The 14019-nt window shown below is 45.4% G+C and overlaps 1 protein-coding gene across 2 annotated transcripts in view; it reads right to left on the bottom strand.

Moving 5' to 3' along the window:
• STAB2 (stabilin 2) overlaps positions 1-14019 on the bottom strand; it is a 144753-nt gene that overhangs the window by 115239 nt on the left and 15495 nt on the right. For both annotated transcript variants that reach the window (XM_028121647.2, XM_088025671.1), the window contains exons 4-6: positions 9988-10073; positions 9089-9158; positions 1990-2085 (exon numbers count right to left, since the gene is read on the bottom strand). In XM_028121647.2, the coding sequence (XP_027977448.2) occupies positions 1990-2085; positions 9089-9158; positions 9988-10073 (252 nt within the window). The remainder of the gene's footprint in view (positions 1-1989; positions 2086-9088; positions 9159-9987; positions 10074-14019) is intronic.

Below are 14019 nucleotides of genomic sequence, written 5' to 3'. Positions count from 1 at the left end.
TTCCCTCATAGGTTGTAGCAGTTCCTCTCCCCATTGACTGTACTGTAATTTTTCTCTTACCCACAGGTAAGTATTATCTATCTTTGCAATCTGTGTAACATAGCAAAAAACAAACCCCAAACCAGACCAAAACCAAACCTCCAAACCTTTAAAGTATCACGTCGTTATAGTTTTAAAGGAACCTGTGATTCATTGGCATTTCTGCATGGGTTAAGCAAGTAGCTTGTTGGCTAGTTTTTATTTCTTCTCCTGAGAAGTAGCTGCTCTTTGGCAAATTTTAAAATTGGGTTCCTATTATTATGAAAACTTTTCTGCCATGTGGGTTGCAAATACTTTGTGCCAGTATATCGTTTATCTTTTGACTCAGCAGAGTTATTTTGTAACTTGGAGGCACATCTGTCCGTGTTCTCCATTAGGCTGGCTTCTAGGCTGGGTATGCTGTCTTATTAAAAAGGTCTTTGCTCATGAGTCTGCTGGGCAACGACCGGAGGGGCCAGGGAAGAAGGCTGCCTGAGGTCTACAGAAGGGTTGTCCTCTCCACCTGAGTTTCATTCTGCTGTTGATCTGAATCAGTCATTTGCATGCCTGTCTCCTCCACAGGAAGAAGGCTGTGTGTTATTCATCCTCCTTACTGTGCATAGCCCCACAGTGACTTTCTATTAAATGAGTTTGAATTTGCTGAATTTGAATCTTGTCCAGTCCCTTCATTTTACAGGTCAGAAGAGTAAAATCCAGAGGATAAGTTAAGTGAGGCTAGTGTCACAGGAAGAACGTCCAGTTTCTTAATGGCTAAGCTCCAAATTCACCCTTCATTACCTGCTCTTTGATAACGGAGTGGATTCTATTTCTCCTTTACAGTAGTATATGAAGCTTGGCCAGTGGGGGGGGTCTGGGGGGCCACTGCAGGAGAAAGGGGCTCCTCTCATTGCTTCCTTTATGCAGTGTTGTGTTTCTGCTGTGTTTGCTTGCCGCCACTGTACAGTGTGTCAGTGGGGCGGGTATGTGAGGACACTCAGTGATGCTCTGCTTCAGCCATCACTCAGAGTGCACAGTCTATTTGTGACCTCGCATGCTCAGCCGGTACCCAGTGACCACCTTCCCACAGCCCCTTCCACACACAGATGTTGCACCCTCCAAGTTTGGCACCCCCAGCTCCCTCTGTGTGCTTGCTCACCCCCAGCCTTGGCTCATCAGCGCCCTGGAGCATTATTGCCTGCCTGCCGGAGGAGTGTGGTCCCATGCTGGCTTGGGCAAACCAGCAAACTTCTCCTCTACCCAGGGGCCTACCACCATCCTTTCTCCAACAAGGTTTGAACTCAGCCTTGGGGATGGTCACCCCTACCCAAGTTTCCTCTGTTACGCTCCAGCAGCCCTAGAGTTCACTTTGTGCTTTTATAGCCGCTCTCCTATCATAGCTCACTAATTCTATTAAATTTCCCTTGTTTCAATCACCCTGTGGTTCCTATCTTATGCTTGGACCCAGTGTGATAGAGCATTTCAAGAATTTCAAATGATTTGAGTTCCAGCTCTTCTATTTGGTAGTTTTGTGACCTCTGGTGAATTGCTTAGCCTTAGTGAACCTCCATGTCCTGTGCATGTGTTCTGTCCTTGAGACATGAACTTGAGAACATGCCTTGCCCCCTTCCTGGGTGGCTGACTTGTTGCCATGGCCTCAGCTGGTTTTCCAGCTCTTTCTCTATTCTATCCTTCGCACCGCCGCCAGCTCGACCTTCCTAAATCATAGCTGTGTCGGTACATTGCTCCCAAGTCTCCCATGACTTCCTCTTCTATGCCATCTCTTCCCTCCCTTCTACTCCCCTCCCATCATCTCCTTTCCTTTTTCACCCTTTTTAATTCTTGGTTTTCTCCCAGGAAAACATCTGATGGTGCCTCACCCATGCAGAGCCCCGGCATGTGAACACAAAGTTGAAAGGCATCCATCTGTGCCTGTCTGGTCTGGTGGGACATTAAGGAAGCGGCAGGACTTACGCTTGTCACAGCTGGGGCCAGTGTACGCAGAGTAGCACTCACAGCTTCCATCACCGTCTATCCCACTGTTGCACACTCCATGCACACAGCTGCACACTGCAGACAGAACACGGGGATTTTTCTCATTACCTGATATAGACTTCTGAAGATTCTGGAAGAGTAATGCTTTGAGATAGTTTTTGTTGAGAATCTGCATGAGGAGATGGGAGGAACCAAGGGTTTGAAGTCCTAGAGACCCTGGTTTGGATCTTGGCTTCATTTTCCTTTTATTAGCTCCAATTTATTTATGTATAACATGAGGATAGTGATACCTACCTCCTGGGGTTTCTACAGCTGGATGAGATGATGTATTGGTGCCTTGGAGTGCACTGGAGTGCTTTTCTCTACTTTTAAACTAGTTACTTCATCTTTGGATGCCTCAAGAAGAGAATTAACTTAATGTTTTTTATATACCTGTCATGTTTAACAGAGAAAAGCCACCACTGACTCAATCACTGTTGGTGGTGGAAATCTACTGTCTGTTGGGATAAATCCTACCTCCTGAATGATGCGGACCTTCAAGTATAAAAAAGAAATTTGAAAGAGCAGAGAATAACTATGCCATGTCTTTTAGCTTGAAATAGATACCTTTTAAGCCCACTGAGAGGTCATTTCAGGAATGACAAGTGAAGGGCATTTGAAATAAATGGTCAATTCTTTAGCACTCGGTCTGCAGCTCACTTGTAGCAAGATTTACGATCTGGCAGGGTCACCAGCACCCTCAGCCCAGCCCTCTGTGCGACATATTGTATTGGTTTCCTTTTCCTGCTGTAACAAATTACCACGACTTAATTGTGACTTAAAACAACACAAATTTATTATCTTAATTTAATTACCTTAATTCTCCTTTGCCATGTAGCCTAGCATATTTACAAGTTCCGGAGCTGAGGATATGGACTTCTTTGCAGGGACATTCTTCTGCCTACCACACATGTGTTCAGTGCATGTAAGCCAATTTAATATTAACTCAAGTGAAACATAATTAAGAAGATCCACTTGCTTAAAAACCTAACCAAATATTGGAAAAGCAAGGATTAAGAAAGTATTTCAAACATTTAGTAAGACATCAAATCCTTTGAATTCTTTGTTATATGTCCCAACTCGATCCCCAACTCATATCCATCGGAACTGCTCTCCAGGTGCCTGTCATGCTTTGCCTGCACCGTTGCAGTAGCATTTTATCTGGCCTTGCCGTCCAAGTTCTCACCTCTCTGTTCCATCCATTTCGTTTGACCAGTAATGGCAGGTGATCGTCTCCAAAATATCTCAGGGACCACCAATTGCTGACCAAATGAAATCCAAATCCCTCTCCTTGGCAAACAAGGCTCTATCCAGTCTGATTCCAACCTTTTTACTTTTCATTTTCCACTGCTTCATTTTATACATCTTAGGTTCTAAGCACAAGGGATGACTCATTAGTTTACCTTCCTTCCTTCCAAATACGTATTGAACATCTCTCATGTTCAGGGTGCTGTGCTTGGGATTAATGACCTAAAGAGAAATAAGACAAAGTCTGTGCCCTCTATGTCTAATGGTACGAAAAAGCAGCTCATCACAAATGCAGTGTGATAGATCAATGGTGAATGGGAGCTGGCCAGGAAGAGTTGAGCGGGGCTGGCCTAGGAGAGACCCGCCTCCTGCACTGCACGCTTCCATGCCTGGAATCCCTTGGGAGGCCTCCCCCCTCCCTGTATTTCCCTACAACATCCTTTTTGTTGCCTTATCGCAATACCCGTAACAGCACAACTACATTATCAATCAGACAGCATCCTGCAGGGCCAGGATTAAGGTGAGAAGGGGGAGGCAGGATATAGGGAGAGGAGGGGGAGGCAGGGCAGGGGGTGGACAGAATGAGGCAAGGTAGATCCAGGGCAGTATTGGATCCTGCCTTTCTTTGATATTTGGATGTTTTGCTCAAGAATTTAAAAATATGATTGTAATGGGTTGAATTTTGTCCCTCAGAAAGATACATTGAAGTGCTACCTCTTCATCCCTCAGAGTCACCTTATTTGGAAACAGAGGCATTGCAGATGTAATTAGTTAAGTTGAGGTCCTACTGGGGCCTTTGCCCAATATGACGGGTCATTCTAAGAAGAGGTGAGGACACAGACGTGAGGACACCATGCACAGATCACAGTGGTGCTGCCTCAAGCCCCGGAAAGCCTGCCCGACCAGAAGCTTCGAGGGGATGGAAGGGCCCTCCCCCAGAGCACTTGAAAGGAGCATGGCCCTACCCACATGTTGATTTTGGATTTCTAGCTTCCAGAACTGAGACCCTAAATTCTTGTTTTTGAAGCCACCTGTTTGTGGCCCTTTGTTGCAAGGGTCTTCGCTAAGAAATGAAATGACTTACCTTGATTACTGAGTTTTTGATGCCTCCTTCAATTTGGTGCCCAAGGCATGTCCCTCCCTCACCTCATCCTAGCATTGGCCCTGCCCTTCCCTTTACTGAGCACTTACTATCCATCAGGCATTTTGCCACACGCTTTACACCCATCATCTCCTCTGATGCTCACTGCACTCTGTGCAGTAGAGCTCATGAACCTTGTGTTACCTATGAAACGTGGGAGACATCCAGCGCAAGTATTCATACAGATAATGTGAAAATGTAAATTGGACTTGCACTTGTCATCCTCACTTCCAAAACGGACTTGCCATTCTTTCTAGTTTAACAAAGCACTTTGATGTTCACCTACGGCTGTAGCTGTTGGAACGGGAGCTCCAGAGAGAAGTCAGATTGGTCATAGAGGTAACTGGGGTGCGGAGGGGGGTGTATTATGTTTCATTAGAGAAGGGTCAATTCAATTCAATTAAAAAAATATCTACCCAGTTCCTACCTAGTGGCAGTCACTGTAGAAGGCACTGGGTATACGAATATGAGTAGTTCACAATACCTAAATTCAAGGACTCACAGTGTAGTGGGGAGCTGGACTCAGAGGTTCAAGGTCCTAAGTGTCATGTAGCCAATGGAAGAGGGCGAGGAGGCAGAAGAGGGAATTGAATGTGACTCAGCCCCGGCTCCCAACTTCAATGCTAACTGTTAAGAGCTGTCCTTGCCATTAAACTTCCCTCTAGGCTGTGTGGTATAAGCCTCTCCCTGTGTCCTGTGTTCTGGTACAGCCACTGTACTGGATTAACTGACCTGGCATGGAGAGCCTTCGGGCTGTCCACCTGATACCTATTGCAGGGTCACCAGCCACCGCCGAGAAAGTGCCCTTGGGAAGGAGAAATGAGTTGCGGAGGGATTCTGAGATGTCTTTTAAGGAGCCCTTGGACTTTGTTGAACTGGTGTTCAGCAAATCTCTAGAGACACAAAAAACTTGGGGGTGTGTGACTTTAAAGAGGTCAAAGCCATGGCCATTTGGGTCAGAGGGACAGTGCCAAAGCCCCCAGTGCTATGCCCCTTGGCAGAGGGAGCTGCTCCTTCTCCTGTTCCCATAGCATCCTGTGTGTGCTGTGCACCCTGGATCGTAATTGTCACCTGCATTTCCAGCTCCTTGGGGAACTAATCTGTTTCCTTTTTAGCATCCTATCATTTGTCAGGGGTCTAACGCATGGTGGATGCTCATCAGGGACAGAATAGTGCAGTGTTCGGGTGCCCAGGCTCTGGAGTCAGATATTTGGAGTCAAATTCTGCTTCTATCCCCAAAATAACTGCTTGACCTTGAGAAACCTCTCTGCTTCTTTATCCATAACACGTGGAACCCAGCTTGCAGAGTTGTGAGGATCCAAAGAGATCATGCCTGTCAAACTTTGCACACTGCTTGGTGCACAGCAGGTGCTCAGCAAATTCTAGTTACTGTTATTAATGAGACACAATTGTGGGATTGATTTGAGAGTCGTGTCAGAGACAGTGGGCCTTGCATTCTGCCCTAACCAGGAATGAGGCACGGAGCAGGCAAGGGCATTGGCAGCAGAGATGAAAACCCTTGGCCGATGCAACTCTAAATCATTTCTAAACTAATCAACAGCAGGGTAGGAGAATGCTCTGGCAGCAGGTTAAAGTCAGTGTTAAAAATAAACTGCAGCTAATAGAGCTGTCCTACTTACGGGCAGAATTGCCACGTCCGTGGGACCGGTGCCTCACTGGATGAAACCACACTGTCACCCAGTGGAGGCCCAGCTGAAAAAGATCGCAAGTTTCTCTCGTCTTTGCTAATGGAAAAGACCAGCCATCACTGAGCCAGCCAGCCAGCCAGCCAGCCAGCCAGCCAGCCAGCCATCCACCATCCATCCATCCATCCATCCACCCAACCATCCATCCATCCATCCATGCATGGCTTGCTTACCATTGGACTGTTTTTGTCCTCACTGACTATATGCTTCCATCGAGCGAGTGCTTGTTACCTGCTGCTCAGAGCTTTGCTATAATGTCAATCCCACAGGCAGGTATTATTATTCCTGTTTTATAGATGGAACGGTTTAGAGAGGCTGAATAGCTTGCCTCGGGTCACACAGCAAGTGGGGTTGGTTACATCCTCAGGCCAGTCTGACTTCAAAGCCTGCTCTCCTAACCATTATGTTCTAGAGCTGTGCTCTCCAATATGGAGGAAACTAGCCACTGTGCGGCAATTTAAATTTAAGTTAAGTGACATGAACTAAGATTTAAAGTTCAGTTCTTCAGTTGCACTAGCTGTATTTCAGGTGCTAAGTGGCCACGTGTGTCCCGCCATTGAGCTTCTGCTTGGATGGTAGAGATTCAGGACATTCCATCATCTCCTGAAGTTCTATTGATTGGAAACTAGAGCTTGGAGTTTTCTCTCCTGAGTCTTAGTTTAGGTTTCTAATCCACCTTTCTCCCTTTCACTTGCCCTTCCTCCATGGCACAAACAAGTGTTTAGGGAGGATACTTTCTCTATTTAGAAATGTTTAGAGTCTCCTTGTATATATGTGCTTATCACCAACTGGCACCAATTTCTTGGAGGCAACATGGATTCCTCTTCTTTCCAAATTTTCATCCCCCAACTGTACTTGGCTTTCTTGGTAAGTAAACAGTGTTGGATACTGTCCTTTTTTCCTTTCCATTTCAATATTTATTTAAAATATGTGATTCAGATGCTAGGATTATGGTAGGAAAGGGCCAATTTGGGAGACGTGTCCTTTAATATAACATACAATGTTAAAAACACACTGAATACCAACACCTGTTTTCAATTTGTTTTTGCCAACACCCTTATGAAATCATCTTCCATGGAGTGGTGGATGAACAAAAACATAAAATTGGGGGCCACTAGGGAATCCTAGGTACTGCTACTAATAATTGCTAACATTTATTGTGCACTGATGATCTCACTAAATCCTCATAATAACACTAAGGGAGACAATATCGTTTCTATTTTTACAGATGAAGACAAGACAGAGCATGTGCTGGGTAAACTGAAGGTTCCTAAGGCTGAAGCCCAGTCTGAGCGTAAGCCAAAGCTCTAATTCTCTGCACATGGTGCCTCTCAAAATCAAGCTTGTGGATCAGGACAACATGGCTGGAGTGAATTCGATCATTCGTTCCTACATTCGTTCATACACTCATTCACTCACTCACTCACTTATTCATCCAGCCAACAGAAGTGTAGTGTGTGTCTCGCATGCAGGCAGCACTGTGGGAGGTACTGGGGAGAAAGACATGTCAGTACCCGCCTTCAAGGAACCATGGATTAGGAGACAATGTCTCTGCTGTTGTAGGTCAAAGTTATTACAGAGTCTGCAAATTTATGGGGGTGAGATGTCAATGTATGGGCATAGGTTTTAATGCAAAAAATATCTGAATCAAAGCAGGGTCTACCAAATTTGACTTTTCCATAAAAGCCAGAACTAAGGTAGTATTGGAGAAAGGTCACCTGACATATCCTTTCTGGGAGACTGTGAATCTGGCAGACACTGCCCCTACCCCCCACATGTTCTAGACCTTACAATTCCCTGCCTTCCAGCCAACTTCCAGTATCCTGTGAGCCCTTCCTAGGAAGGCTGCTCTGCCCGAGTGCTCACTGGCAGCTGGAATCAGCTCATTGTCTTTTCTGGCTTCTAGAGGCTGCCCACATTGCTTGGTTTGTGGCCCCCCTCATTTTCAAAGCCAGCAAAGGCTGGGGGATTCTTCCTCACATCTCATCACCCTGACACGGTATCTTCTGCATTCCTCCTCCACATTTAAGGACCTTTGGGTACAGTAGGCCCACCCCGATAATCCAGGATAATCTCTTTATTTTAAGGCCAGATGATTATCAACCTGCATTCCATCTGCAACCTGAATTCTCCTTGCCATATAAGGTAATACATTCCTAGGTACAAGGGATTAGAATGTGGACATTTTGGGGAGGTCCTTACTCTGCCTACCAAACTGTGGTTCCCGCTCCTGTCTGCTGGGATGACTCCAAGAGGAATGTTCTACAGTCCTACAGTAATGCCCAGTTCCCCAGGGCATTAAGCTCTAATCATCTACACTGGTCTCTGGCTTGATAACACACCCTTTATTTTCCCTATGTCATTTTCTTAGTGTTTCTGGGGTTACCTGCCAAGTATGCTACCCATACTGAAGTCTTTGTTTCACGGTCTGCTTCTGGGGGGAGCCAAGAGAATGGACAAGCCGGTGTCAATTTGTTTGTTTGTTTAATCTGCAAAATGGAGCCAACAATCCCTGATCCGCTTGGGTATTTGAGAAGTCCCGAAAGGAAGGAACAGAACATGGTTGGACCTATCATGGAAGAAGAGGCCCCTGGGAAGGAGGTCTATGCTGAGACCAGGACCCAGAAAGACCTCAAGGGCAAACAACAGGTGGATATTGGATCCTGGAGCCTGGAGAGAGGGAAGCGTATGCTGCCAAGTTTGCCAGAAAGCATTACTGGTGAGCAGCTGACTGCGGCTGCTGGAAACCACAGAGAACACTGTCTCTCTTTTTTGAAAGACTACATTTGTTGTCAACTCTTTGCTTTGCCTGTGTAGACTTAGTTCTTTGTAACTCCGGTGTTTCCCCTGCAAGGAATAGCCTTTCTGGCGTCTCCAGCTGCCTAAGCCAGGTTTTACTTTCAGCCCTTACAAATGCATCTGATTACACAATAATCAGACATACCTGCTGAACAGCTGGGCCCGAACAAGTTGTCATCAGCACAGGTTTCGCAAGCTGTTCCCCCAAACCCGTCCTGTAGAAAACCAAGTAAATGGCATGAGACCCAAGTGGTCGCCGTTCCAGGAAGCCCTGGGATTTCTAACTGATGGTCTGGTCAGCATTTGTTTCTCAACTGTACCTTCCTTCTGTCCTTTCCTGAAGTTCCTTCTTCCTACTTCTGCCTTTATACTTGGCTGTTTTTGTGTTACAATGCATACATTAACCCTGCGTCATTTTCCGCCAAGAGTCTGGAGCTCCTCAGAAGGGGGCTGCTTTGTCAGTCCAAAGATACAAAGAGAGGGCAAGTGCTAACAGTCACCTGTAATTTCACTCAGGAGTAAAATGAACACTCTTTCAGTTTTGCATTTCTGAAGACAATTGAGCTCCATCCCTTTCAGAAGGATTTCTTTGTATTTAAATTATCGAAGGTTTGAAGCTCACAAAGAGTCACTTTCATGGGATAACAATAGACGTTCTTCACTTGGCAGACCCAGTGACCACAGAGGAGTCTGCTCATGGTAGTGATTCTCAACAGGAAAAAAACCCAGCAATTTCTACAGCCCTGTAGAGTTTCACGAAATAGTTTCATATATATGAGCTCATTGCACTATTTCAACAAATGTAATGACACAGGTTTTTTTTTTTTTTTTTAAATCAAATCCATTTTACAGAAGGATGTACTTAAGGCTGAGCGGGGAACTGACTCTCTCAGAGGTCTCCAGCCCCTAAGAGGTCATTTTGTCACAGATCGTATACTCTTTTTACTAATAGTACTACTTCTTAGAGATTCCACCTAGTGTATATGTGTTTAATAGGGACGACAGGAACGGAGAGGGGGAAGGAGAACACGTCTGTGAGCTTACCTGGCAGGAGCAACTTCCGTTTCCTTCCATGCCTTCTGCACAAGTGCCCCTACCGCTGCAGGGCAAGCTCGCACCTCCCGGACACTCTAGGGAATCAGAGGGCTCAGATTCAGTCATTCATGCCTGCACACAGCATTTTGCAAGGATGCACTGAGCATCTCCCATGGGCCAGGTAGTGTGCTAGCTGCCAGGGATAAGAAATGATTAAAGACCCTGCCGACGTCACCCAGGGTTACATGGGGAAGGCGAGTGAATCACAGTATAGTCAGGTGCTGTCCTAGAAGGCTTTGGACTGTCTACCATTTCTTGAGCATTTGCTATACTTTATACTTTTTAATTTTTATACTTTATATTTTTCTAATTAAGTTATTCCCACTGAAATCCTGAGATGTTGTTATGGGTGCTGGTTAGCAGATGAAGAGACTGAAGTTCAGAGAGGCCATGTAACTTGCCCAAGGTTTCACACTTTATAATTTGCAAAGCTGGGACTTTAGTTCATCTCTCGGCATTACTCTATAGCTGGGCTTCTTCCACAGTGCTGTGGAACAAAATGCTCCATGGAGCCCAGAGAAGGGAGCTACTGAAGTGCCTTGAGAAGTCTGGGAGATATCCTGAGGAGGAGTCATTCAAGCTGGGGTTTTAAAGGCTTGGTAGGAGAGTTTGTTTGTGTGAATGAGGCAGGATCAAATATTATCCCAAATTAAAGTTAGCAAGACAAATGCCTTCCACAAAATAGCTAATGATACGGAATTCTAGATAATAATAAAGGATGCACGCATGTACTACTCAATGCAAGCCCCTGAAGTTAAGGCCTATTTTTAGCCCCATTTTCTAGATAAGGAAATGGAGGCACAGAGTAGTAGAGTGACTTGCCCAAAGCCATCCAGCTGGCCCCGGGTGATGAGGGACTCCCTCCTCCTCTACCAGAAGTGTCCACTCGTCGGACCTCCCTCCTCTCCTACCCTCATCGACAAAGCTCCCCTGTGCCATATATCTTCCAAGAAATCAGCACCCATAGAAAATGAAAAACAGTTCTTGGAAAAAGAGATTTTTAATCACAGAGAGAACCAGTTCTTCCGAAGAGAACCTGATGGCTCATTTGAGTTACTAGGCTAGTTCTTTAAAAGAACACTTATAACTTGCAGGTACAGGGAGGTGAGAGAGTCAAGTTCCACACCTGTGGATGGAATTCTCTCTGGTTCCCCTCTTCCCTGCAGGCAGAATGTTGGTAACTTACAGAGTCTAGATGACACATTTTGAGTCTGTGGTCTTCTATCCCACAACAATGTCGGAGCCAGGGTTCAAACCCTGGCAGGTGCTCCCAGAGTCTACTACACTTAAACACTGTTCATTGCTATGCTATATACTCATCAAGCACTGCTGTAGCCCAGAGTCACAGCACAGATAACAGAAATGTTTATGAAGGAAGCAAAGGAGAAGACACACTGACATGTAGCTAATATTTATAAATCACCTTGAAAACTAATATGTTATTCTGGGCCGCTCTCACCAGCTGGGGCAGTGGCTACGTGAGACGCAATAGTGTCTGAAAGAGTTCAGACTCCGCAATCAGCAAACTCCTGGATTTGAGCCCCAGTACAACTCTTTGCTATCTGTCCCCTCTTGGGAAAATCAATGCAAGGCTCTGAGATTCCATTCAAGTGTCTTCCTTGCAGGTTGCAGTAGGGGCTGGAAATATTAGGCGCTCAATCAATGGTTGTTAGTATTTAGGGTGGATACCCCTCATCCTCTCCAGTTTCTGTTCTTTCAGATTGTGCTATAATAGGTAACAATACTCAGGAAATACATTATTAGGCATCTGTTTGAATCAGGACTCTGGAAGGTCCTGGGTGTACAAAGTGAGCACATAGACCCGGTTCCCTATTTCCATGGCCCTACCAGTCTAGTGGGGAGAAAGTCATAGATTAACAATCAGATAAATACTGGTTTGCAAACTGGGATGAGGCTAATGGGGGAAGAGCTTTCCTCAATCCACTTACTGGAAGTCACTCACATTGACCCCAAACAACCTAACCCTCAATGGCCCAGTTGACTTAGATCTGGTCTCAATAGGGGGCAACAGCCGGATCATTAAAGAAGGGCCTTGTTAAAGATTGTAGTCTTTATCCTAAAAAGAGCAGCAGGACGTGGGGATGAAGAGGAGAGAGAGGGCCCTCATCAAGCAGGTAGGAGGTACACACTTTGAAGTTCATCTGAAACCCAACTGAAACACTTGCATTAACAATGCTGAGCAAGGGGTGCTAATGAGAGCTTTTCCATAGATTGTAACTATCCAATGGCTCTTCTTCTATTTCCTTTTGCTAGTAGGCCCTTCTTGGGCTGAGATGGTATTTTGGGAACCAGACTCACCTCTGGGCAGAACCAGGAAGATAGAGGGGTGACAGTTCTGCCACAGTTTCCCTCTCTTGGTCCCTGTGTCTTTCTATATGACTAGGCAAGCAAGGTGCTCTCTGAGGGACCGGTAGCTTGCCTTGTGGGCTGGCTCAGAAGAACACAGGGCCTCCCCAGCCCTGGGACTCAGCAATCAGCGCCACCTTGCAGAAATGCTCTCCCAGGCATTTTTGTTCTGCAGGCAACGATGCCAGAATCCCAGTCTCCCATACTCGTATTCTCCTCGGTAGCTTGCTCCTTGCATTGGACCACCTCCTCTCCCATCTCCCATTTCTTTTGTCCATCCCGCTGCCCAGACATATGCTTCCCTCCACATCTTGCCTGTACCTTTCCCGCCATTCAAACATGCTCTCCCGGACCCTCCTCTGAGGTAGATACCACTATTCCGTCCTCTGGGTGTCCCTTCTGCCTGGCCTTTGCCTTGTGATAACGTATAGAGCAGAAAACAAGGCAAAGCCATCTACTAAGAATATAATTATAATTATAGGCCAAAGGCTGGTCACAGAAGAATTAGGGAGCATCTCCCATCCCAGTTCCCAAGAGTGTGAGGCTATGTTTAGGAAGTCTGGGCCTCATTTTCCTTAAGACACAGTTAGCAAGCCCTTCTTTTAAAAAATTTGAGCAGGTGTTACTCTGAAGGTGATTCACTGGACCAGCTGTTTCTAAGCACCTGGGGAAGGAGGTAGGGGAGGAGGGATTTTTACAAAGACAGATTCCTGAGGTCCTTCTCCAGGTAGAGTCTCTATGAAAATGTACCTCTCAGATGTGCACTGTGGGAGCATAATTTCCCTGTTAGCAACCATCCTGTTCATGAGGTCACACTTCCCACATCTATTTCTAGCCGGTGCCTGAGCAGGGCAGGGATACCAGGATGGATACCAGAGCAGGCCCATTCCTGCAAGATGGAGGACTCCCCTGTTGGGTGACTTTGGCTGGGGTGCTCCCCACCAGCTTTACCCAATGTTCTTAGAACTACACGTTAGTCTAAGACTTTTCCAATCTAACCTCCCTTGGTTCCCTTTCTTATTCAGGAGTCAGACCTGCCTCTTTTTATCTGAGAAATTGAATTTGAACTTAAAATCCCTCCTACAAAGAAAACTCCATCCCATATGGCTGCACTGGTGCATATACCTCATATTTAAGGAAGAAATCATACCAATTACACAAAAGCTCTTCTGAGAAATTGAGGGAGAGAGAACACTTCCCAGCTCCTTCTATATGGAGAGCGTTCTTACTCTGATTCCCAAGCCTAACAAATACTTATAAGAAGAGGAAACTGCAGACCAGCATCTCTAATCAACATAGATACAAAAATTCTTTTAAAAATCTAAGGCAAAGATTAAAAAAATTCTAAAACAAATTTGTAGCCAACCGAATCCAGTGATATACGAAACAGATAATACATCATGACAAGTGCAATAAAGTAAGAAAAAATACATAAAGTGCATACATATTGGAAAGCAAGCAATAAAATTGTCTCCATTCTTAGACAACATGATTGTCTACAGAGAAAAGTCAAAAGAATCCCCCAAAAGTTACTAGACCTAACACATGAATTTAATTAGTTCTCAGGATACAAGAGCAATATAAAAAAATCAATTGTATTTCTACAAACTAGTA

This window comes from Eumetopias jubatus, unplaced genomic scaffold, assembly GCF_037043125.1.
Source record: "Eumetopias jubatus isolate StellerSeaLion01/CBP00866 unplaced genomic scaffold, mEumJub1_p1.0 scaffold_8, whole genome shotgun sequence".
NCBI classification, from domain to species: Eukaryota; Metazoa; Chordata; class Mammalia; order Carnivora; family Otariidae; genus Eumetopias; species Eumetopias jubatus.
This window is presented reverse-complemented; position numbering and strand designations above follow the sequence as displayed.